Below are 24115 nucleotides of genomic sequence, written 5' to 3'. Positions count from 1 at the left end.
CGTCAACACTTCTGTTGTCTTCATAAGACTGCATATATCTGCTTCACGACCGTCAACACAAAGAAACGTATCAAGAATCTGTCGAGATCATAAAATCTTGATAGCTCATCTATCGGCTGTAGTACCACGGCAAAGTTGAGCATACTCAAAGCCTTGAGACAAAGAATACTGGTCTCGAGAAACTGCCAGACTCTAGTGATGGTACTTCTAGGAGACTTGAGTGATCTTCACAACTCACTACGAGAAAAGACATGAATTGATAAACGTGAAATTCCACGGTTGTGTAAAGCTAAGTAAGTGTTACGATGGTAATACAAGGCAATGCAATCCGAAACTCCATTTCTCCAATCCAACCCACCGTCACCAAAGTATACATTCCCTTTCCTCATGGCATGCAAGCGATGAGACTGTCTGGTGTTGAAGCCAGACTCAAATGAAAATGCGGATGAAAGAGTAGCGAGCTAATGCACATGGCGAATTGCTAAGCAACTCAACACGCAACATACATGCAGAAACAAGGAGACCACTTGCACGAAACAGTCGATTCATCCAATACCGTACGAGCCTGATTGGAAAAGGGGCAAGAGACAAGCGACACCACGTGCACCAAGACACTACTGGCCCAGTTCAGGTTGTGATCCGAGGTTCGTGCGGTTGAGTTGGCCGGTTCACATCTCAACGCAACTCAACCACGCCACGACAAATCGCAAGTTTCAGGATGTACGTCATACCAAGAGATGAGCTGGCACCAGAAATTGCACATGTCATCAACGCATTAGTCGTGAGTTGTCAGTCCGCAAGCCAGTAGCAACATGATCGTGAAAGAGCCAGCAGAGGCGGCGGCAACTTCAAATGTTCGTGGAAGCATTCAGCATCGAGTCCAGGATCGCCTAAATGAATTCGAATGAGGTCATGGCAGGACAACCATGCACATCGCACCCGATATTGCACCTCAATATTAATGTTGTAAAGACAGCCCAGTCAAGTGATATGTCATCAGAGAAGTTGAGTCCAAGGGGTCCTCAAAAGATGGGAAAAGAAAACGGGTGATGTACAGTCGTAGGTCGTGTCAACGGGCTATGAGTGCAGAGAGGCGTCAAGAGCGTCAAAACATTGGCATGATATCAATCAAACCACCAGATAGCACCCTCGATCCGCGGCATTTGCGGATGAGAGCTCAATCAAGATCACCCAAGCACGAGCGAGCAGGCAGGACATCACTTATGCTCCAGGTGCAGGAGCACCAGAAGGGGGGGCACCTTGTCCGCCTTGCTGTTGTTGGTACATCAAGGATTGATACCACAGCGCAAGGTAATTTTGGTAACCACCATCTATGTTAATTAGCATTCAGCAAGGGCACAAGGACACAGCATATCAAGACTTACATTGGGCGTATGGATCGGATCCATCAGCTGGAGCTGGTTGGGGGGGCTGGTTAGTAGGGGCACTGGAGCCTTGTGGTTGAGAGTAGCTGGGCCTGTCATGATCTTGATGTCCACGGCCACCGCCTCCACCACCACGGGGGCCACTGCCTTTCTGGCGCTGTTCACATGTTAGCTGCGTAAATTGAGGTCTTCGTGTTAGGATGAGACTCACCACTGCATCCACCTTCTCGTCAATGGCAAGCTTAGCTCGCGCAATACTATCTCGCGAACCGATCAGGGCAATCTCCCTCTGAGTCTCACCGGGACCAGAAGATTGAGCAACGTTGATCTTGCATCCGGTGGTGTTTTGCATCTCCCGGATCGTCTCACCGCCCTTTCCTATGATCATACCTACCGCATCTGAAGGCACATATACAGCATCATTGATCTTGTCGGGGCCACCAGAACCTCCCGCATCCCTCTGAGGACCATCATGGCGGCCTCCAGGAGCTGCTCCTCCACCTCCCAACCTTTTGACAGGCGGCGGCGCGTCGCCTCGACTATCACTGTCGACAATCTCCATGATGAAATCCTTGGCGCGGGCGGCAGCTTCGCGCGTGCCGATGAGGTTGACAGGTCGTAATCCGTTCACACTCTTAGATTCGCCAACGATATTGATATGGCAGCCGGATCGCTCTTGAAGGTCCCGGATAGTTTCACCACCACGTCCAATGATCAGGCCAACAGTCCTATCAGGGACCATGATTTGCATGTGGTCCTCCCCTTCGCGTAGAGCCGCAGCACCGCCCTTGTTGGGGTCGCGAGGCTTTTCGGGGCGGTTAAGAGCGCCCATTCCGCTATCGTCAATAATACGGTTAATGGCATCCTTCACTTCAGCACGACGGTGCCGGGGCCCAGAGATCTTGCACAACCTGTGCGGACCACCATCGGTGGCGGCCAGAAACTGGACTCGGCAGTTGGATTCAGATTCTATGCGTCTAAGATTCTCTCCTTGTCTGCCAATAATGAGGCCTACAAGGCTTGAATCAATCTCAATGGTCTCCGAGTTGTCATCACCGCCTCTCAAGGGAGACCTCTCGCGTCCATTGCTTCCCCGAGGAGAGAAATTCCGACCACGGGGGCCTGGCGAATAAGAACGATCTCGACCATAGCCCCGACCATGCGAACCTCTGTCGCCGCCACGTCGCTCATCTCTGTACGGATTCACGCCATCGCGGAACTCATCGCGAACGGGTGATCGTGACCTTGAGCGGTTATATCCTCGATCAGGTCCTCGTGATTCGGAGGCATAGACAAGGGGTCGATCGTAGGATGTTACACCCTTTTCGGCGGCATAAGCCTTGGCTTGAGCAATCGCATCAGCAATACTCAAAGTTCCCGAGTTGACAGGTCGAATCGAGCTGAGGTCGAGGTTTCCGCTGGATGACGGCGCAGGGAGGCCATTGTAGCCAGGTGCACCATAGCTGCCGGAGTTTGGGGGGGGCGGCTGGTATGTAGCCGCAGGTTGCGCGGACGCAGGCGGGGGAGGGTATGCCTGGTTGGGAGCGCCGGGTGGTGTCTGGGTTGGGGTCCCTGTCGGCCGCTGCGACGCTGTGTGAACAAGTCAGTAAGCGCAGATTATGCAAAATGAGTTGTTCTGACATACCGAGTGCGGCCAGGATACTCTGGATATCAGGTTGAGGATTCGCCATTGTGCTGCGCTGCTAGTGGAGCTGAACAGGAGCCAGCACGAGCAAGGAGCTAGTTTTTCGTCGTGAGGATGAACCAGAGAATAGTGAATAGCTTGATGAAATTATGAGAAACTTGGAATTGAATTGTCTTGTAATTGATGTGTCCTAACCGCGACGAACAAATGCGACGAGTTTCGGAAGTTGGTATCGCAACGACTTGACGGATCCGCCGGTCACAATCTGAAGTCAGGATGAGATCGAGTCTTGTTGCGATGACCGAATACAAAGGCTTCAAGGATGTTGACAGATCGCCAATATATGTCTCGGGTCGCGTATCAAAGCTGATGCGATCGCAGTGGGTGTAATTAATAGTGTCGCGGGCAGCGATAGGGGCGATGTCTCGAAAGCGCAGATGAGATGAAGAGGGAGAAAGGAATCTGATTTGGAAGAATCAGGTTCATACAAGAGTGGATGACCCAAGCGCGAGGGTTCGGACCTCCACTACCTACAGTACCTAGACTCTAGTACCTGCAGTGTAGCGTGACTTGAGGCTAAACCTCGTTGGGAACTTAAGTGACATCCCTCCACTGCTCTTTAGAGTACAGACAAGACTGAGCGAATATTGAGCCGACACTTGATGGGCTTTTTTCGCACTAGGCTTTGTTCTGTATTTGTGTCGCCTGCCCTTGGCGTGCAGTAATTTTCTGCTACCCCATCTGCATTTTACTGTCTGTATCCTCGATTCGGTGCGCAGCCCAGCAGCCCTCGATGGAGCGAAACTCTTTTGCAATATGACTTGAACTGTATCCGCCAGGCAGCAGGCATATAAGCTTTCCTTATTAGGGCTCGAGGCACAACTTGCAAACTTATATATGATCTTACTCTGTGCATCTGTACCTCGATCAATTCAGTTTCCATTGTGACCCAATTATACAAATCGAAGTCATCAGACCTGGAGCTAGTCCTAGAAAGGCAAGCTTGCAACAACATTTGCCGCTGAATCCACAGCGGGGGTTACTGCACATTAAACAGCTTGTCCGGTGGAGTGAGCGGAAAAACAAGTCACCGCTTATCGCTCCAAGACTTTTCTTATCGCTGAAAAAAAGTTCTCGATTCAGTTGCTGCGAGACGATCGGTTGTACAGAATACCAACTTTACGCGCAAACAAGATGGATTTCGCCGGCAGCAAGAAACGCAAGTTCAAGGACGCCAATGGCGTCAAGGCTTCAAAGGAGAGGAAGTCTGTTACCGTTCCCGAAAAGAAGTCAAAGAAAGTCAAGCGCGCCGAACCCGAGCCCCGCGAAGAGCCCGAAGACGATTCTTCCAACGAGGAGGAGGCTTTGAAGGAGGACGGAGACGAGAGCGACGAGGCCGATGAGGATGCTGAAGACTCCAAGCCTGGAGAGGAAAATGAAGCGGAGGATGCCGAGGACAAGGCCGAGGACAACACAGATCTGCCTGATGGCGGAAAGCTCACATTACCTCCAGTTGCTGGAGCTGAGTCGCAATCCTTTGCGGAGCTGAATCTTTCCGAGAAGACCATGAAGGCCATCAATGAGATGAAGTTCACCAAGATGACTGAGATCCAGAGGAGAGGTATTCCTCCCTCACTGGCTGGTCGCGATGTTCTTGGTGCTGCCAAGACTGGTTCTGGAAAGACTCTGGCCTTCCTTATTCCTGTCATTGAGATGTTGAGCTCTCTGCGATTCAAGCCTCGCAACGGCACTGGTGTCATTGTTGTTTCCCCAACCCGCGAGTTGGCCCTCCAGATCTTTGGTGTTGCCCGAGAACTCATGGCCCACCACTCACAAACTTACGGTATTGTCATCGGAGGCGCAAACCGTCGCGCTGAGGCCGACAAGCTCGCCAAGGGTGTTAACCTACTTATTGCCACCCCTGGACGTCTGCTCGACCATCTGCAAAACACACCTTTCGTTTTCAAGAACCTGAAGTCCCTTGTTATTGATGAGGCGGATCGAATTCTTGAAATTGGTTTCGAGGACGAAATGCGACAGATTATCAAGATTCTCCCTAAGGAGGACCGACAGACAATGCTTTTCTCTGCTACTCAAACAACCAAGGTTGAGGATCTTGCCCGTATCTCGCTGCGTCCTGGTCCTCTGTACATCAACGTCGATGAGGAGAAGCAGTACAGTACTGTGGAGGGCCTGGAGCAGGGTTACGTTATCTGCGATGCCGAGAAGCGATTCAATCTTCTCTTCTCATTCCTCAAGCGCAACCTCAAGAAGAAGATCATTGTCTTCTTCAGTAGTTGTGCTTGTGTGAAATACCACGCCGAACTCCTCAACTATATCGATATTCCTGTTCTTGATCTCCACGGCAAACAGAAGCAGCAGAAGCGAACCAACACCTTTTTCGAGTTCTGCAATGCCAAGCAGGGTACTCTGATCTGCACTGACGTTGCCGCTCGTGGTCTCGATGTATGTGTCTAATCTGAATTACTGCATGGACAATTTACTAACCTGTAACAGATTCCTTCCGTTGACTGGATTGTCCAATTCGATCCTCCGGATGACCCCCGCGACTACATTCATCGTGTCGGTCGAACTGCCCGAGGCAGCAACACCAAGGGCCGATCTCTTCTGATCCTTCAGCCCAACGAGGTTGGCTTTTTGTCGCACCTCAAGGCCGCCCGTGTTCCCGTCGTAGAATATGATTTCCCCAAGATCATCAACATTCAGTCTCAACTCGAGAAGCTCATCAGTTCAAACTACTACTTGAACAAGAGTGCCAAGGATGGTTACCGCAGCTACCTTCACGCTTACGCCTCTCACTCGCTGCGCAGTGTTTTTGATATCAACAAGCTGGATCTGGCCAAGGTCGCCAAAAGCTTCGGCTTCACAGTACCACCTCGTGTTGACATCACCCTCGGTGCTAGCATGAGTAAGGACAAGAAGCATCAGGGACGCAGAGCATACGGTAGTCAGCCACGACAGGGCCAGGGTAACAAGTTCACCAGGTAGAACGGTACGGGAAGTGATAGATGAAAGAAGTAGTGGTCAGTCAAATTGACTGTCGGTGTATATGGGAGGCCTTCAGCACGGCGTTAGGTTTTGCAAAATGTAATGATGGTACCAAGCTACGGCAGGATCATAGACAGACCCTTTTGTTTCCAATCCTTTGCTAGGTGAATATTGAGACATACCCCCGAGGCGCAAGAAAACTTCTGACATCAAATCAAGGTGCCAAAAATATTTAGTCCCAGATCTACTAAACCTAACCTAAATTATGCTAGGCTTACCTAAGACTTTTTGCCACTTAGGATAGAGGTCCCAAGTTTTGTTGCCTCCCCTTGCATCCCTCATAGCGAGATTGTGTAATTCTTGGACATGTTAAATTTGCTTACAAGCTATGTCCTATAAAAAGGCACCCGTCAGGTGGTGACAAATTGAGTAGCATGATCTCGCAGTTGAGCCCAGATTATCAGCTATGGACTCCACAGAGCTTTCAATTTTTAGTAGGGATCAAATGGGCTCCGAACTGATGTTAAGGAATGAATGGATGGAATTCATGTGTTTTTTAGTGCTGAGGCCTTTCCAGTTGTTCTGCCATCTCTAACAGTACTCTCGTCAGATATGTTCCGAGGGCAATTTGATTCACCAATGAAACTGGCTGTGTTTAATAGGTTGGTGGATATTTAGGAACCCGCGGACCGAGGATCGATCGACAATGTCATTCAGGGACGTTGCAGCGAGATCTTTGAGTTTTCAAGATGCTTAATCAAGCCATCAAAAGTGGCATTGCCCACCAACACCAGGGCCAGAAGTGAAATGCCTCATACGATTTAACGTTGGTTGCTTTACCCGTCTAGTCTCAGTCTCAGTCTAAATAAATAGACCTCGTATTGAATCGGAACCGGGGGTCTCGGCATGCTCCAAGTGCAACATCTACCACACCCACGCGGCCATTGGTCAAAGCCGCGTCACGAGCTTCATTCCCTTCTCCCTTTGGGGACAGAGTCCGCGTCATGTCCTTTTTAGCTGTTGAGGCTCAGTTGCTTCCATTCTTCCTTAGACATCACATAACTATTCGTGTGTCCCAATTTTTGTTTGCTTGTCAAAATCTCACACAACCTTAATAAAGTTGACTGACTATAAGTTGAACTAACTGAGCTGGGCCGAAGCTGAACGGAAGCTGACCTGACGGCGTAACCACCCTCGCAACAATCTGGCGCATTTAAACAACACTTGTCCTTTGCGATTGACTCACAATTTATCCCTCTTTCATTGGATTCGAAGAGCAACAAAAGGCAGAAGCCTGGCATGATCTCGAGTCCGACATACCATCTCATCCAACTCTCAACATTGCAAAACTAAACAATTCACTACGAAACTCAACATCCTCCCAAAAAGAGATAAAATCTCAACCGAACAGCATAAAATGTGTACCAAGACGTTAATCGAGCACAAGTGCGGACATCGTGTTCTGCGTGGCAACACAAGATGTTACAGAGAGGATTGTCCAGGAAGAAAAGAAGATATCACCAAAGTTGACGACGAATGCGCGCAGTGTGAAAACAAGCCCGGTCGATTCAAGTCCTCTCGATGGTGCTCTGTTGGCTGCTGCGTTTGCCAATGAAGGGAGGGAGGGAGGATCGAGAGAAAATCGTTGGATAATTCGGAACAACACGGGTTTGAATTTGGAGCCTGGAGTATGGAGAGGCTATTTTCTTGGAAAACCAGTTACTTGGAGTTTATGGTGCTTTTGGATTTACTCTTTACGACCCGGGAAATTCTATATCTTGCAAGCATTATGATGGCATTCTAGCATGTTTCTGTGAGGTCGATCATGCAGTCATGTCCTTAGGAGGATGTGAGTGGACGACAGATTGCACAGGATCTGAGACATTAGGCTCAATTGACATTTCTTAAACAGATATTTTAATTGAATACTGGCACAGATCATGCAAGGAACAGATATTACGAGACCGACGTCCACTTATTCTCGATTGCAGATTTCAAAGAGCTACTGTCACAACTGACAAGTGGACTTGAAGAGACGGGATGGAACTGAACTGGATTGGATGGCTGTCAATTAAGAATTGCCCTGGGCTTGAGGTGGGCAGCACATGGCGGATGTGCAGTCAAGCCCCGCCGTTGACGGCTTGAGAGCCCGGGTATTTGAGTGAGCGACAGGGGTACAGGGGCACAGTTTACAGGGTCTGTCAGTTCTCCAGATTCCAAGTCGAGAGTCTAGAGCTCACGAGGGCTCTACCGACAGGCAGACTCAGTGAAAGGCTGTCAATCCTTTGCTCTAGCGGTTCATCGGCCCAACACCAACCCCCAAACCCCCTCCAGCATGGATTGAACCCCAGGGATATTCGTCGATTAAACAAGGAAAGGTCCATCTGATCCACCGTTAAAGATTGGTTCTCTCACCCTGTTCGTGGCATGTCCTTACTCGGCGTCATGTCCGTCGCCAACTAAGTCAAGGTACGTACATACTTTGCCATGAGGTCGGGGCACCTCCACTTTCAAGCTTCCCCATCCCGCATTCCGCAATCATCACGACCGACCATCTTCCACTACCACTACGCACAGCATTAAGACAGCCCCAACTTAGGCACTCAATTCAGACCACAGACTACCTAATACTACTTCTTTCCACTTCTCCCCGTGGTCGCGTCTTTCTGCGCCTTCCCGTCGCTTGTGCTACCTGTCTTCCCGTTGCTTGCGCATGCTTCAGTAAGCTAAGTACTTAGCTATTCAAGTCATGGCTAAGAAGGCACGCCAGAGAATCAGTTATGGTGAGACTTCATCCCCAACCGCTCTGAACGCCCCAACAACCCCGCTTGTTGAACAATGCTCTCTTGCATGCGCTCAGCTTCGGATCAGTTGCTGACACAGGTATAGTCCTCGAAAATGCCAAATCTTCTGAAGGCGGTCATCGTCTAGGTGTCAATGGCCTCGCCGTCGACAACGACAATGCGATTCTGTGAGCCCTTTCACACCGACACCCTCGGTCCGATCCGTGCTGCTCTAACATCACCTTATTCAGATACTCAGGTGGCCGAGATGGCATAGTATGCGCTTGGGATCTGAACCTCGACCTCAAAAGCCGCAGCGATGTTACCGACCCGACGCCTGCCAATTCCGAAGACAAGAAGCCGAAGCACACGACCAAGTTCCGCGCTCAGACCCATGCCCATATGCACTGGATCAACGACATTGCCCTCGCTCAAAACAATACTGCCCTCGTATCTGGCTCATCTGACCTTACAGTAAAGGTTTGGCGACCGTATTCCGAAGAGGACAAAAACCGCACCGAGACGATAGGCGAACATGCTGATTATGTCAAATGTGTTACAACCCCGCCCCCAGATATGGGCGCAAACTGGGTCGCATCTGGTGGTCTAGACCGCAAAATATGCTTATGGGATCTCAATGGCGCTGGGAAAACACTCGAGATTGACGTACAGGGTGAAGAAATTGCTGAGAAAGGTTCTGTTTATGCCCTTCGTGTGGGGAGAAATATCATGGCGAGTGGTGGTCCCGAGAAGACGGTGCGCTTGTACGATCCCCGAACTGGTGATAAGGTTTCAAAGCTCGTTGGTCATGTCGACAATATCCGTGCTATTCTTATAGACGATGCTGGCGACACGATTTTGAGTGCCAGTGCCGACAAAACGGTCAAAATGTGGAGCATCAAGAACGGTCGATGCATGTATACATTCTCCATGCACGATGAGAGTGTTTGGTCACTGTTCTCAGATGATCCGAGCCTGGGTGTATTCTACAGCTCTGATCGCTCGGGTTTGGTCGCCAAAACAGATGTGCGCGGTAGCCTTGAGGATATGGACGATGGCCTGAGTCTTGCTGTGGCGCATGAGCATATAGGAGTGGGGAAGGTTGTCGCAGCTGGAGGTCACATCTGGACAGCAACGAATAGGTCATCAATTAATCGATGGGAGGACGTTGACACGGGCACCAACATCCAGCTTCCGGAGTCTGCTCGACACCACAGAGCTACATCGAATGCTTCTAGCAGACCCCACGAGACTTCTCCGGCTACTACTAACGGAATTGCAAAGAAGGAGATCCCAGCTGAGTCCATCTTGCGTATCTCTGCAGCTGCTTCCTTCCCTGCGCGATCTGGTCCAGATCCCGATTCTGCCACTATCACGGATGCTACAGCACGGAAGGGGTCCGAAGCCATTATAGACTCTTCAGAGCCCGAAATCAAACCCATCCATGCAGTGGCTGAGGAAACGATTGAGGGACAATTCGGATTGCTCAAGCATAGGCTACTCAACGATAGGAGGCGTGTGTTGACGTCAGACACCGCTGGCGACGTATTACTATGGGATTTGATCCAGGTTTGTCTGACTTATTCTGAGCATGGATGCAGCTGACCTTTTCAGTGTAAACCCATTAAAAGTTTTGGCAAACAGCATTTGGAGGATGTGGAGCATCTCGTCAACACTGTTGAGGCCGTGGCTCCTTGGTGCTCTATCGATCTCAGCTCAGGAAATCTTACTGTGGTTCTAGAGCCATTTAATTGTTTCGATGCTGAAGTATATGCAGACGAGCTAGATTTGCCAGATAACATAGAATTTCGAGAGGACCAGAGAAGTAAGTGCGCTTTTGATGACTGCAAGGACACAGCTAACCCGATTCCAGTCAGCCTTGGAAAATGGATCCTTAGGTATCTCTTTGCCGATCTCATTGATGAAGAGATCAGAAGAGATGAGGCACACCGTCAGAAACTCAATGAGGGTCTTGAGGCGAGGCAGATTGCCAGTGGAGGAACTACTGAAGCTGCTCCATTATCGATATCATTACCAAAGTCAGCCATCCCGGACTGGGATAACGCAGACCAGGTTACTCCAAAGCCCAATCTCTATCCCAATACTCCAGGTCTAGGCATTGGTTTGGCAACACCTGGTCCAAGCATTATGTCAGGTCCAAACAGCTTGCCTGATGTTCCTGAAAACGCGGCCACAAGTCCAATGACTCCTATAGAAAAGAGAACCTCGCATGTCAGCCGCCCTTCAACGGAGAAGGAAGACTACTTCACAAGCCCCCTACAACTGCTCGAATCCGCAGTCAAGGCAGCAAGCATGGTGTCAACCCCCACGCAGAACGAGGCGGACTCCAAGAAGTCTATGGATGGTGACAAAGAGAAGGATAAAGATAAGGACAAGGCGGACAGTGCAAAGTCCCCAAGCACACCATTTGGCAAGAAGAAGTTTAGGATGACTTTTGGCACCAAGAAGCTTTCAAGGTCAGCATCTCAGGCCACCACAGAGAAGCCTGCGATTGTGGAGGAAAAGACAGAAGAGTCCGAGTCTTCATCTGTGCATGAAAAGGAGAAGGAGGTTGATGACAGTTTCTTTGGTACGATTCAGAAGATCCACCAGGAATACGAGCGGCAACTAGCCGACAACCCTGACAAGCCGGTCGAGTCACGAGTGGTACCCAGTTTGCCTAGTGATACACCCGTCCTGAAGCTCCCGCCAGGAACTAAGGTGGTTATTCAAGAAGAGACCACAGGTGGCAGCGCCAACTTGTACCAGGGCACCGTCCAGGACGTTGGCAAGGATGCAGATCTTATCGAACAGAAGGCTCCCATGTGGCTGGGTGATGTTCTTCTTCAAAACACACTCCCCTTCAAAGAACCTGTAAAGGTTTCGTTTGTCTTGTATCCGATGGACGACACTCTCCCAGCTATTGCTTCAGCCGATGGAAACAACAGGCTCAATGCCAACCGCATGCTTCGAGTCAAAAAGATCCTCTCATATGTTGCAGAAAGGATTGAGCCTCCACTTGAGGAGCCCGAGGAGAGCCCTATGAAGCCAGAGGAGTATTTAGAACTGTACTGCAACGAACAGGTAATGATCTCTTCTTTAACTCATGGTACGATCACGGGCAATTACACTTGCTGACATTTATCCAGTTACTTTCCCCGGCTACGACACTGGCCACTCTCCGGACTCATCTGTGGAAGGGGGGTAATGATATTGTCCTTCATTACAAGGCCAATGGCAAAAAGGAGATTCGACCATTCCCTCCGCCTCCAGAGCCTAAGCCTGCTGAGCCCGAAGAAACTCAAGACGGCGCTGCAGCTGAAGAGGCAAATACTAATGGTCAAGTTCCTACTCAGCCTCAAGCCCAAGCCCAAGCCAGCTGAGTTAAGACAACTCCCGGTTTACACGTTGAATGAGAAGATGAGAAGATCCCGAGACTCTTCAATCCGTTGTTTGTTGTCGTGTACCAGAAGGTGGACTTTTGTCACCAGCGAGTCCATTTATCGTATGTAGATTTGTACATAGGTCAGATGCCGTCAAGGCGTATATACCATTTGTGAGAAGTTAAGCCTCTCTATTTCTTTCGGAACGCCCGTCTCTTGACTCCTTGCTCCTTGCTCCATGTTTTACATCGTACAATTCCGCCCGTTTTGTTGATTTCTTATATCGCTTCCCATTATCATACAACGCCGTTCATGGTGTTAATAGCCCATTGATAGCTTCCCAGGAAAATTGCGCCTCCAATAGAAATCCATGTAACTCGTGGTGCTACACCAGCAAAGAAAGCTCTGCTGCCCTCCTCGCGCAATATCCGACCAAATATGTCCGATACTGAAACACTCTCCTTCGATAGCATGACTCTCGTTTTGAGGACATCAAGCGGCGTCGTCAGTGCCGCAGATAATCCACCAGCCATGCTTCCATAGAGAGCACTCTCAGCACCAGTGACCTCGCGACCACCACGGCGGCGTCGTCCCCAGGACTTCATAGCCTCCCATAGCGGGAACTGGATCACAGTAAATGGCACCTCGCGGAAGACGGTGATTCCCCAACCGCGATAGAGCTCTCTCCACATAGGAACAAATCCATGGCTCGAGTACCGCGACAGGATGGCCCGCAGGGCAGCAGCCGAGGAACCACCATGATGACCCGCCTGCGCACGCTGCTTGACAACCTCGGTCGGCACACGAACGGCGCAAGCTGCCACCTCACCCGCGCTAGCAGCTGCCATATGTGTAAGAGGAGCCTTCCATCCTGGCGCAGAAGTATTGTCCTTGTCAGCCAGGAAGCCCTTTACGCCCTCATATGTGCAGAAGAAGAACGCAGCACCTGGCGCAGAACCGACAAGCGCAGAACCTATACCACGATAAATACCGTTGAAACCGCCGGAGGGAAAGAAACCGGCCGAGGACTGAAGACGGGTCTTGAGTGTGTCGAGAGGGAAGAGAGAGAGATCGACGGTTGTACCAGCGAGGGCACCTGCGAGGAGGGCGGATTGGAAGGTTGGAGGGTTTGCGGACATGTTTTTGAAGGCGGGTAAGGGTCCTTGGTGTATAGATTGGTGGAGAGAACGTCCTAGGGAGAATCAATGGGCTGGACGAGGCCCGAGGAGGAAAAGAGAGATATTAGAAGCCTCGGAGGTTTAAACCGACCGAGACCGGCGAAATAATAGAATGGAGGAGCTTGAACTTTGGGGCTTATCGATAAGGTGAGCTTAGAGGGGCGCAGAGCTTACCCTGTAGTGCAGGACTTGAGAAGATGTCAACACTTCGCAGGAGGCAGCTTCTATTTAATAGAGAATAAAAGCAGAAGAATTGGTCAATTTATTGCGTGTGAGGGCAGTTAAGGGATTTATGTGTGAATTCAAAGTCCATATTATCATTTGAGGTGAGCACGACAGTTTTATTCCCAACCCGAGTTATACAACGTCACCCTGAGACATGCAAGCTACGGTCGCCGACAGGAATACATAATGTCCGAGTTAGGAAAACACTCTCACATACATGTGGAAGTAGCAAGATGCTAAGCTATATCAGTAGCTCATTAGCAGAGGCTGATTGGATCATACTTGTAAAAGAGGAGGTTGGGACGAATACACATAAACAAGACAGAACTCAAAGGCATTATCATTATGGATAGTTTTCATTAATAACTATTTTGCAGAGACATTCCAGTCTATCTGGCAATACCATAACTCCCAAACCAACTGATCAAATCGCCAATTCATAACAGTTCTTTACATGTTATCCCGTGTGCTGGTACCGGCCTTGTGAGTCTCCTCAGCAGCCTTCTTGGTTCGCTCTTGGAGGTTCTTAATATCCTTGGCAGGATCAATGTCCGATCGGTCTGCCTTGACGGCCTCCTCGCTGTCTGAGGCGAGCTCAGGCTTCCAGTGGCCGCTGCCCTCCTTCTGCTTCCTGAGGGAGTCTTGCTTGTGCTTGTCGTAGTCGACGTCGGTTTCTGGGGTGTGTTAGACGCGTCCAATTGGGTTGTGAGAGACTCAAACTTACGGGTAGATGACTCCTTGAGACCGAGACGTGTTGATGTAGTAAAGAAACCTCGTCCGAGGATGATCTTGCTGGTGTGCGCAGTGCGCAGGGCCATCATGGATCGAGCTGACATCATTTTGTTGGTATAAAGGTTACGTGATGATTCGTATGGGAGAGTGAAACTTTAATGTCGAGAAATCGAGAGACACGAAGGATTCGATACAGAGATGAAAGAGGAAAAGAAAAGAAAGGAACAGCTGCAGGGGAAAAGATCAGTTCACGAGCTTAATACTGTTCTTCTCGGGTACGGTATTGACCATTTGCGGGAAAGTGACGTCACGAGCATCATCACTTTGAAGAATCTCTCCTTCTCCTTCCTTTACTCCTTGAAATGAAGACGGCATGCGTTCATTCCCCACTCAAGCCCATGCTACCCCGATTTAGGTAATGGAGCTGTTTTTAAATTCTCTTCCGTTACCGAGGATCCAATGCAAATGCCATGATTTTTAAGGAGGGCCCAATTGCGTGGCTGTGGTTGATAATGAGACGCTGCACGGACTGTGGTAGCTATCACCGCGGAGTTATCATGATGTGGGGTCATTGAGGCTACGGCTACAGCTACAGCTATGAGCTGAACTTGACATCTGAGAAGCTTTGCAAATGGCTGCTATGAATAAACAGAAATTAGAAATGCCTGTCAAAAAATCCATACTCACTGGTCCAGAAGCAATGGCACTCAGCAAATCAACGGTCACCCATTAGTGGCCACCACAATTCAACAAATCGCTCATGTCGTAGCTACACCATCATTTCTCGTCAGGCATCATCACAACTCATCGTCACACCTGAGATCGCTCACTCTAAGCCATATCGTGTCACAGTCACAAATTGAAATAGGCAAGTATTTGAACATTCGTATATTCTCGTCTCGCAGCGCTGAAGCCGCGTTGTCGCAACCAGACAGCGCCAATACCCAGTTAACAATAGCCACACATGCAGTCTACCGCTGCATTGCAAAACCAGGCTCGAGGGCCTCCCAAATCCCAAAAATCTCTTTGAATCTGATCATGACATGTATCCCAGGCCCCCTGAACACTCCAGATGCTTGCCGAGGCGAGACAAAATATTGTAAAAGAAGCCCGTCCAACCAAGACATGGGCAAACCAAACAACGCTCCAAAGTATAAAGCTACTCCGGTCCCAAAAACACTAGGGTAGGCCAGCACCAGCTATGGCGCTCAGGCCTAAACCATGAACAAGAAAACAAAAAGAGGACAAATATATAGGCCGTCCCAAGATGATACAAAGAAAAGAATGGGCAAGGGTGAACCTTTTTCGTTCCCGTTCATTGCAGCAGCGGGACAACACCAAAAATTCGACCAACTCCCCGTAATTTCCCAGATTTCCGTCCCGTAAAGGGATATCAATTGTCGCAAAAACACCGTTCGTCTCGATCCTGACCACCGCCCAAAGATATTTCCAAGATGCGACCGATCAAATAACACCGATAAAGACCCCGCTTGCGAAAAGCACTCCTTTCTATGTTGTTCTTTTTCTCTTGTTGACTTCATAACCCATAACCGCGATGAGAGAAGACATTTTGGTATGAATGGGAAGGCCAACCCATGCCTCCCATGTAAAATGAAAACAGTTGATGCCGAGAAAATCCTATTATTGTGCCGCCAAACACCGATGCAATGTCGTCTTAAAATGCAGAAAACGCCCGTTCGTGTCTTGTAGCCCCATCTTGCGAGGCGGACACCCAACCCTAGGTATTTGATTTGTTGCAAAAATAACAAAGTAACCAAGCCGAAAATGGTATCGTTCTTTATCATGCCGTGCCAGTATTATCCTCATAAACTTGTCGGTGAAACAAGAGGTATGATGATTAGGGGATGTTTATACAGGGGTGATAGTAAAAGTGATGGTTGTCGAAATTGTTGTCGCCAACAGTGGGGTCAATCGCGTCAAGTGATTGGCCTCAAAAGCTTAAGAGGAAACCAGCCCAGTTGATAAGAGGATGCCAAGATCAAGTCTCGATAGGTCAATATGCCCCCCCCCCCCCCCAAGATGAACAGCTGCCAAGAACGAACGGTTGTAATTACAGTTCAAGGTGCACCGCCGGTGATGCGATACACTGGTCAACCCATGCGAGTGCATGAGTAGCGACCTGGTGCGGCTTACCACCGACGCATCGACTGTTGCATCCTGCCAGGTGACACTGACTGAGGAGGGCTCGACATGGTAATGCCAGTAGCGGGGTTGATGATGGGAATGGCATTGCGACCGCGGGTGGCGGAGGGCTGGTGAAGCTTCATGCTGGGCTGTTGCTGGTAGGCGGGAGGAATGAAGGCAGGAGATGTTGAGTTGAGAGAGAAGCCAGGAGCAACAGTGTTGGGGTGTTGCGTGGGGGAAGAGTCGGGAGAGTTGCTGGCTAATGAGGAACGCTCAGATGCGCTTGAGATGGAGACCAACTGCGAACAACAGGTCAGATTGATGCGCCGACATACACAGTGACGGGATAACTCACGTCAGTCTCGGTCAACAGACCAGGACAGAACTCCATGTCATCTTCAAGGTCGAAGGATCGACTGGTCTCGAACTTGGTTCGGAAGGCTGTGAGGGAAGCAGTCTCGTTGAGTTCCTTCATGCTACGGACACCGCGGAACTGGCGTTGAGCTTGTTGGGACACAGAAAGACGGGGAGCTCTGCGATTTCGGCCACCATGGTGGTTGTGCGACACGGGGGCGGGGTGCGCTGGGTGGGCGTTGTAATGGTAGTATGCAGACATGATGTGAGTCGCGGTTGTGCGTGCGTGTCGGAGTTGGTGCGGGATTAATTGAAGCAAGTAAACACAAACAAGAAATTGAAAGTGTTTATGAGTCGTCGATCTAGGTAGTCGTGGTAGACAAGATCCAAAAAGTCGAAGAATAGTTACTGGTGAAGTGTAGTAGCGGTTGAGTTGTAGAGGAGAGTAGAGTGAGGTTGTTGGTTGATGTAGATTTTTGGGTGACGGATGAAGAGAGTTGAATTGTGGGAGAATGGATAGCGAAGCGAGGCGAGGTACGAGGGGAGGGGCGGAATGGGAGTGGGAAGGTGACGGGCTCTGATAAGTAAAATAAATGGAAAATGGAAAGTGGACAGGCAGATGCAGGACGCAGGATACCTTACACCGGGGACGGCGGGCGATGTGAGTCTGCTGGTTGGGGACACTGTGAGCACTGTGAATCCGCTAGTATCCACAGTGTCCATACATTGCTCCACATGAAGCGCCTGCCGAACCAGGAGATGAGGGTGGGACCCGATTCTGGCAAATCACGCCTTGCAGACGGTGGCCAGGACGTCTTTGCCACTTTGTTATGATTGGTATAGTGGAGGGATAGCGCGTGCCACAGTGTAATCTTGGTGGCATGCTGCTAGGCCATCCCTGTCTATCCGGGTAGGGATGTTTGACGACGGCACAGTTTTCGAGACAGAGACATACACAGTACGACCGGCGTGTTCCAAGAGCTAGACAGCACACCTATCTGCTAAGGGGCTGAGTTCACGCTACTTGTCCTATTCTAGGTTCACCTGCACCCATGGCGGTATCCGAAACTCAGCGCCTACCCATCCCGGGTGGAGGCTATTGCATCCACACACGTCCCAAGCCCAGTGTCAAATCGCTGTTGGCCCTCTCGGGGTTCCCATTCCAGCCTTTGTCAAGTGACTTTTTGCTCTCTCAGCTTTGTCCCTGCTGGACCTGGCGCTGGTTCCAAACTTGGATCGTGAGAGAGGCCCTGGAGCCCTGCTAGTCTAGCGTCTGTTCGTTCTTCTTTTCTTTCTGTCAAGCTCAGGCTTGGGGACCAGGGGTGCGCATTGCTCATCAGGTGAGTGACGAAGTGACGGAATCTCTCTACTGCACACATTACTCTACCGCACAGTGAGGAGCTCAGAGGGACGCAGACGCAGACGCAAACGCAGTCTCAGTCTAAGTCTCAGGCACCATCTTGACCGCGTGCTCTCCCACTCTGCCACTGCAATTCCCCTGTGCTAGCGCAGAAAAGCCCCTTTCTGTCCGTCCCCTTCAGGGCTCTCGCAGCCGTAATTAGGCGCTATGCCCTGCTGCAGCATGCTAATCTTGTCAATTGATTGGATTGCGCGCCAACTTGTTTGTTGACATGCTGAAATTGTTATTATCCACTGCTTTCGTGATGATGAAATGAAGGAAGGCAAGGGAATTGCGTTTCTCATCTGCGACGTTGGATGCCCCGCAGCCTTTCATTACCACGGCACACATATCTGGTGCATTGGGGTGGTCGAGGCATTGTATCATTAGATACTGGATTTCTGTTTGTTCCAACGGGTATCCACGTCCCCCAGGACCAGGTGAAGTAAGGTGAGGTGCAGTTAAGTTCAAGTGCGTGCAGTGCCGAAGAGGCCCCAGTCGCCAAACGGGCAGTCAAATCGACCATGACCATCGCGGGACGGGAAGGGAAGAGCAGGGTAGGGCTTCGAGGCTGGTGAGCGAACGATTGAACGAACGTTAGGGGGACGGCGACGGACTCTGATGGGTTGACCAGGTTGGTTCAGGTGGGTTGGCGGGATGGCGGTGATGGACGGTACCTTGCGAGGCAGTGAGCACTAGGCTCAAAGTTCTATCATGGCACTGTGCATGACCGTGTATGGAGCCATTACTGACCACCAGCGCAGAATGAGGGAGGGTTGGTGAGGCCTATGACTGGGCGGCCTCGAGACCCTTCCATGACCCTGTCCTCAATGGTTCTGGACATGGATACGTTGGAAACGTGGCGGGCTGGCCTGCGTCTTCACTGAACAATGAGTTTATTGCACTGTGCTATTCTGTCATGGCCCCTCCCGTCTGCAGATCGCACGTATCCCTTTCTCGTCTGTTGTTTTGTTGTGTGTTGTGCCCTGGACAGCCGCCGAATGAGAAGCTGTTGATAATTGACACTGTTTCCCCAATGGTCGAACCACTATCAAAACAGTCTCAAGGGTTCTCCGGTGCTAAATATCGGTGCTAAATATCGCCACGAGAGGCAAAATGAATGAGAACAAGTCACCATTGTCTCTGGCTTCTGGAAGGCCTCTGACGTGTGTGACGTTGATCTGGATTATTCTCGACTTTAGGGTAGTGTCTTGAGACACAACGGAGCCCAGACCCAGACCATCTTCGACACCAACCTCGTCTGAAATGAGAGGTTGACAAGTCCAGTTGTGGTAACCTGCAAAACACTGTGGCGTTTGTGCTTGGCCTTGAAGGGTAAACTCACCCACACACAACACAACCCCAGCCCCAAACCCCAACCCACGACTTCTGGCTGCAGCTTCTATGTATTCTGTATGCATCTAGTGCACTGTATGTACGGTTAACTCGCCCTGTCCGAAGACTGTACTTGGCGAGACACACTCCACGCAACCCTCACGCAGGAACTCTTTGTCGGCCACTACGGTTGCAGCACCTTTGCGGGCGTCTAAATCGAGTCGTCGACAACAAAGACCGTTGATAACTGTGGGCATCTTGTTAATAACGGCGAGTTTGTGCATCGTGTGTTACAGAATCTAAACCGGTAGACACAGCACGATGGTTGACAAGATCGTCGTGAAGCGTGAGCATTGACCATAAGCAAGCCTGGGCATAGCAAGTGACGACGGCGGCAAAACATACAACCCAGTAGGGTAGGTTAATTCGATGTTTGGTTATGCATATTGCCTATCGTTTCATCATTTCTAGAGGTCGTCTTGCCGCCAGCCTCATCTTATCTTACCAGACGGGTTCTCAATATTCAGGGAGACCCTACAGTATGCACCACACCATTTCATTGCCGATGGAAGGTTGCTGGATGGAAGATTGATTATCTTTGGTCCTTGATGAGTGATAACTGCCACTGCCACTGGCTCTTGCGCAATCCAGCCTCTCGATCTCGGTTAGATCGTTGTTGGACTTTGATCAAAGCTGGCACCCTGCCGCACCGTCCAAGTGTTTCATCAGGCTCTTCTGAGAATCCCTCCAGGGCTCTCTTCTCTTGTGTCATTTGCCAGGCCACCATGCGGGGAATGGGCAGGTCTATTTTGAGCGGGCTGTGAAGGCCTGCTAGCGGAGGTCTAAACCTGCTCTTGTTCGTCTTGCTCATTTTCGGTTGGGAGGGATGTGATGTGATGTGATGTGATGCTTGGTCTCTGGGCTTCGCCTACGCCGATCACTTCAACGTACGTGGTGGGTGGTGGTCCCTTCAATGAATTCCTGTTCCTGGAGAAAGGGTCCAAGTCCCATCCCGAAAAGAATTCGAGGCACTCGACCGAATGCGTGATGCTTTGCAGCTTCGGGTTCCTAGCGCAAAGTCTACGGTAATTCTAGACGAGTCATAACAAACAGAGTAGTAAACAACCGTAAAGTTAAAATTGACAGTCCAAACTCTCTGTGAGCGGGGGAGGATTGGCTGAACCATAACATACCCTGAAGGGTCCTGGAGACAAAAGACGCTGTCGCATCTGTGCCCTGGTAGAATCCCTGTACAGTATGAACCCATACCTACCTAGATTATCGGCATTCATCAGAGTCACCTTTCACTGAATCAAGTGAATCATTAGATTCAGAGAGAATAATAGACATTTCGACGTAAAGGGAAAAGTCAACAAAATGCTACATTTCTCAAAAGCATTGTTAGAAGCCGTTTGTCTCTCCCTAGCTCTCCTCCTCGTCTGCCCACATTGACGCAATCAGCCATCCCTAGTCGCACGACCCATTCCTCGAGCTAACAATCTCAACAATCGATAATAGACCGCATGCATCTAATCATTCAATGAATTGATGGTCAACATGTCTATGACGGGTTGTCAACCCCCTTCAATATCATGAGACAAGGCGATTATATCTGATGCATACGGCGTGCCATATCCTATAGCCCATATTCCCATCGCCACACCGCTAGTTCTCACAGACGATGGATGGCCTGTTTCTTTCTCGTCGGCTAAGGCGCTTTTCTTCGGCGGGTGACTTGATGTCTCACTTTGCGGAGAACAAAGGAACTCTCTTCTCTGAGAGTCCGAGCTCTCAGCCCAGACCGCGCCACCCCTTGCTTCAAATGCGAGTCACCCCGCGCGCCACACTTTGCGGAGAAAACGGCGACGTCAGTCCCGGCCGAAAGCCTCAGTTCTGATTCGTCCTTTGCTTCAACAACCAAAATTGACTTCCTCAACATCACGATATACAGATCGTGGACATTTTAAAACAAAGCCAGCATGCTTTTGAATGTAATACTTAGATGAAATATGTACTCTTGTCCAGAAACTAAAGTCCAAACTGGTGTAATTGGGAACACAGCCGGGTCTTACTCGCTTCCAGCGAGCCCTTCGGGGGACGGTAGATCCAGGTTCGAATCCTGGGATTGGAATGTACTTATTTAATTCTTTTTTCTTGCTATTCTTTAATCATGAACAGACACCAGCAGTACCTGTCAATAATCTGTGTTCGCCAAGCATTCTTTTACATAATTAATGTATTATATCCTACTAAGTATATAAGAAGGGGCGAGTAACTAAAATAATAAATACAGCCCGCAGGGGTCACGACTTTAAATTCTAGATGTCAAGTCTGGCAGGGAATAGAAAACAACCCCAGAAATGACCACTCAGGCCTCCGATGTTGGGGAGTATGGATGGTCTGGAAACTAAGTCACTCAAACACAAGGCAAGAACTTGATGGGATCCCGTATTCTCTAGGTGTGGTCGTATGTGCTTGGAGCCTTCACTCGTACGGTAGATGAGGTTGCAAGACGACGACAACATGTTATTTCATGATTAAGGCCGAAGCCTGGTGAATGACTGAACCACAAGAGAGCTATAGAACCTGTAGTCATGAACATCATAACGTAGAAAAAACCACTGATCAAGGTTTCGACAATTCTGGCTAAACGGTGTCCGATGTCTTGGTCCAAGATCACGAGAGATAGAACTTAAAAGAAAAAAGGACTGGTTTTGTTGAGACACTGTACATATTACCTTTTGAGGCTATGGTATTGCCTACGCCATGATGAGCCTCAACCTAGAGCTTAATAAACTCCATGGAAGAAATCGAAGCCATCATTCCATGCATTCGTATGCTCTCAACATTTCGCTTGGGAGAAACTTGGGATCTCCAGGAAATTCCAGCCACCCCGGGATACTAGCCAGGATATGCAGTTGTGTTTTCATCATAAACAGCCCTCGATGTATCAGCTGATCCAGCACTGCCTCACCACGACCTCGGAGGTTGTAAGTGAATCGCCAGAGAGATTATCATGGAAGATCGAGAACATGTATGTTCCGGACCGCTTCGGCCTCTTCAGACACGGCTCACATCCCCTGCAGGTAGCGCAGCTCGAAAAGGCCGTGATATGTGCTGCAATTCTTGCATGGCTTAGGTGTTCAGAGACTGCCTTTATATATCTCTGGTGTTAGTTGCGAGTACGAGTTGGAAGCTTGCCTATTTTACCTTCTTCGTAGCTTCTTAGAGACACGTTCGTAATAAAGGGCTGGCTGGCAGTGGAATTTTCTAACACAACTCGCGACCCATTCTATAGAAAAAGGTTTTGGTGAATACTGAGAAAGCTATATGAAAATTAAGTTGCTAGCAATGACCATCATATAGAAGCTGGACTTGATACAGAGGCCGCACTGTTCGCGTTCAGAAAGATACCGACAGCAGTTCCAACACCAAGCCTTGACAACAGAAGGATATGAAGTCAGGGTGAGAACCTGAATGAGATATTGGTATCCGTAGCAGTATTCGCCAGCCAGCCAGCCAGGCTCATAAAGCTTACATATATGTCCACGATTCACGAGGAAGTTGCCCGAAGGCGAGATGATACCTTTTGTTTTTATGAAGCTAATAAGGTGTTTCGATAAGTATCATAAGATCTGCCTATGGGTTAGAGGTTTTCCTCTGTACGAACAGCGAGTTAAATTGGTGTCTTACATCTGAAAACCATTAATCACTCTCCGTGTCTCGTCCAAGAGGATATGAAGATGACCATGTTTTCCTTTGATGCTGTGTCTAAGAAGGTCCAACGATTGTAAGAATTTCAGTATGTACCTTTGAAATCCCCCAGTACTCACTGCAAAGTCTATGGACCCGAAGCATCTAAAGATTGCTCCTACAAGAAGACTCAGAATACCCTTATCAAGAGAGCAGCTCCTATTATCAACACAACAAGACATGTGGATACAAATGTCACTATTGAAGACGACTGAGAAAATTAAGAACAGAATGCATCGGAAGTACTCCTCATGATACGAACTCATTTCCCAAGTCCCAACTGAACACCTATGTGACATCAGAACAATGAGAGGGGTTTGCAGTTGAACATTGAATCTTGACAGTCAACGAGAGCACTTAATACTTGACAAAGACTTGAACTTGAGTCTGCTAAGTGAAGGCTTTTCAATCTCACCCGTCCTTGAATTATGGTTCTGATTCTTGAAACCTTTCATATGAAAGTAATGTGGCAATGTCCTGCAACTCTCCCTAGAATTGTCGTGATTTAAATTCTCGTTAGAAACACAGAAAGGAGTATGTTGTCATGATGGTTCTTAACACCCAGTTCTCATACTATGGAGCGATTCCAAGGAATCTTGTGTGCAGAAGGCAGAAAGTATATGAAGCATCAGGGCAAAACATGTATTTATGGTTGCCTCAAGATGAAGAGAGACTCTCTTGTATATATAATTAAGCACTACATAGCCAGCACCGGCTGGGCAGAGTATAACGATTTGAAAACGAAGAACTGAATTAAAAATCAAACAGACGTTTATTATTCTGGTAGAT

At 49.3% G+C, this 24115-nt stretch overlaps 7 protein-coding genes and 1 pseudogene across 18 annotated transcripts; 4 read left to right on the top strand and 4 right to left on the bottom strand.

The window, feature by feature from the left end:
* Window positions 1-218: 218 nt before the first annotated feature.
* FOXG_13887 (uncharacterized protein) lies at window positions 219-6641 on the bottom strand. Of its 7 annotated transcripts, XM_018393933.1 has the most exons (7): window positions 6179-6243; window positions 5995-6109; window positions 5821-5943; window positions 3031-5758; window positions 1597-2975; window positions 1386-1542; window positions 219-1331 (listed from the first exon to the last, which is right to left on the bottom strand). In XM_018393933.1, exons 4-7 carry the CDS (start codon window positions 3074-3076, stop codon window positions 1222-1224), a joined length of 1692 nt encoding a protein of 563 aa, XP_018253305.1. In that variant the 5' UTR covers window positions 3077-5758; window positions 5821-5943; window positions 5995-6109; window positions 6179-6243; the 3' UTR covers window positions 219-1221. The 7 variants fall into 7 exon arrangements, with proteins under 7 accessions (XP_018253305.1, XP_018253302.1, XP_018253303.1 ...); XM_018393930.1 differs by having other exon boundaries at window positions 3031-3167; window positions 3226-6641; XM_018393931.1 differs by having other exon boundaries at window positions 5821-6641.
* On the top strand, window positions 4107-6332 carry FOXG_13886 (ATP-dependent RNA helicase HAS1). Of its 2 annotated transcripts, XM_018393927.1 has the most exons (3): window positions 4107-5496; window positions 5548-6203; window positions 6259-6322. In XM_018393927.1, the coding sequence occupies exons 1-2, from the start codon at window positions 4225-4227 to the stop codon at window positions 6037-6039; spliced, it is 1764 nt and encodes a 587-aa protein (XP_018253308.1). In that variant the 5' UTR covers window positions 4107-4224; the 3' UTR covers window positions 6040-6203; window positions 6259-6322. The 2 variants fall into 2 exon arrangements, with proteins under 2 accessions (XP_018253308.1, XP_018253307.1); XM_018393926.1 differs by having other exon boundaries at window positions 5548-6332.
* On the top strand, window positions 6395-13546 carry FOXG_13885 (uncharacterized protein). Of its 4 annotated transcripts, XM_018393923.1 has the most exons (7): window positions 6395-8508; window positions 8787-8822; window positions 8929-9010; window positions 9074-10391; window positions 10437-10647; window positions 10696-11906; window positions 11972-13546. In XM_018393923.1, the coding sequence occupies exons 2-7, from the start codon at window positions 8789-8791 to the stop codon at window positions 12203-12205; spliced, it is 3090 nt and encodes a 1029-aa protein (XP_018253296.1). In that variant the 5' UTR covers window positions 6395-8508; window positions 8787-8788; the 3' UTR covers window positions 12206-13546. The 4 variants fall into 4 exon arrangements, with proteins under 4 accessions (XP_018253296.1, XP_018253295.1, XP_018253298.1 ...); XM_018393922.1 differs by having other exon boundaries at window positions 6395-8822; XM_018393925.1 differs by having other exon boundaries at window positions 6395-8822; window positions 8929-10391.
* Window positions 12217-13531, bottom strand: FOXG_13884 (uncharacterized protein). The gene has a single exon (XM_018393921.1). The coding sequence runs from the start codon at window positions 13342-13344 to the stop codon at window positions 12502-12504; it is 843 nt and encodes a 280-aa protein (XP_018253299.1). The 5' UTR covers window positions 13345-13531; the 3' UTR covers window positions 12217-12501.
* Window positions 13547-13907: 361 nt separating the features above from the next.
* Window positions 13908-14729, bottom strand: FOXG_13883 (uncharacterized protein). The gene is made up of 2 exons (XM_018393920.1): window positions 14333-14729; window positions 13908-14282 (listed from the first exon to the last, which is right to left on the bottom strand). The coding sequence occupies exons 1-2, from the start codon at window positions 14445-14447 to the stop codon at window positions 14059-14061; spliced, it is 339 nt and encodes a 112-aa protein (XP_018253294.1). The 5' UTR covers window positions 14448-14729; the 3' UTR covers window positions 13908-14058.
* Window positions 14730-16490: 1761 nt separating this feature from the next.
* Window positions 16491-17101, bottom strand: FOXG_13882 (uncharacterized protein; the record flags this gene model as incomplete). The annotated part of the gene is made up of 2 exons (XM_018393919.1): window positions 16491-16784; window positions 16841-17101. The coding sequence occupies 2 exons, from the start codon at window positions 17099-17101 to the stop codon at window positions 16491-16493; spliced, it is 555 nt and encodes a 184-aa protein (XP_018253293.1).
* A 4506-nt stretch (window positions 17102-21607) lies between these two features.
* Window positions 21608-21704, top strand: FOXG_21285 (annotated as a pseudogene). Its single transcript has one exon. The product of its transcript is annotated as a tRNA-OTHER (tRNA).
* A 1618-nt stretch (window positions 21705-23322) lies between these two features.
* FOXG_21284 (uncharacterized protein) lies at window positions 23323-23541 on the top strand (the record flags this gene model as incomplete). The annotated part of the gene is made up of 2 exons (XM_018401607.1): window positions 23323-23363; window positions 23400-23541. 2 exons carry the CDS (start codon window positions 23323-23325, stop codon window positions 23539-23541), a joined length of 183 nt encoding a protein of 60 aa, XP_018253292.1.
* Window positions 23542-24115: the final 574 nt, after the last annotated feature.

Source organism: Fusarium oxysporum, chromosome 10 (assembly GCF_000149955.1).
Source record: "Fusarium oxysporum f. sp. lycopersici 4287 chromosome 10, whole genome shotgun sequence".
NCBI lineage: Eukaryota > Fungi > Ascomycota > Sordariomycetes > Hypocreales > Nectriaceae > Fusarium > Fusarium oxysporum.
The sequence above is the reverse complement of the archived record's forward strand: the minus strand, read 5'-3'. Positions and strand labels throughout refer to the sequence as shown.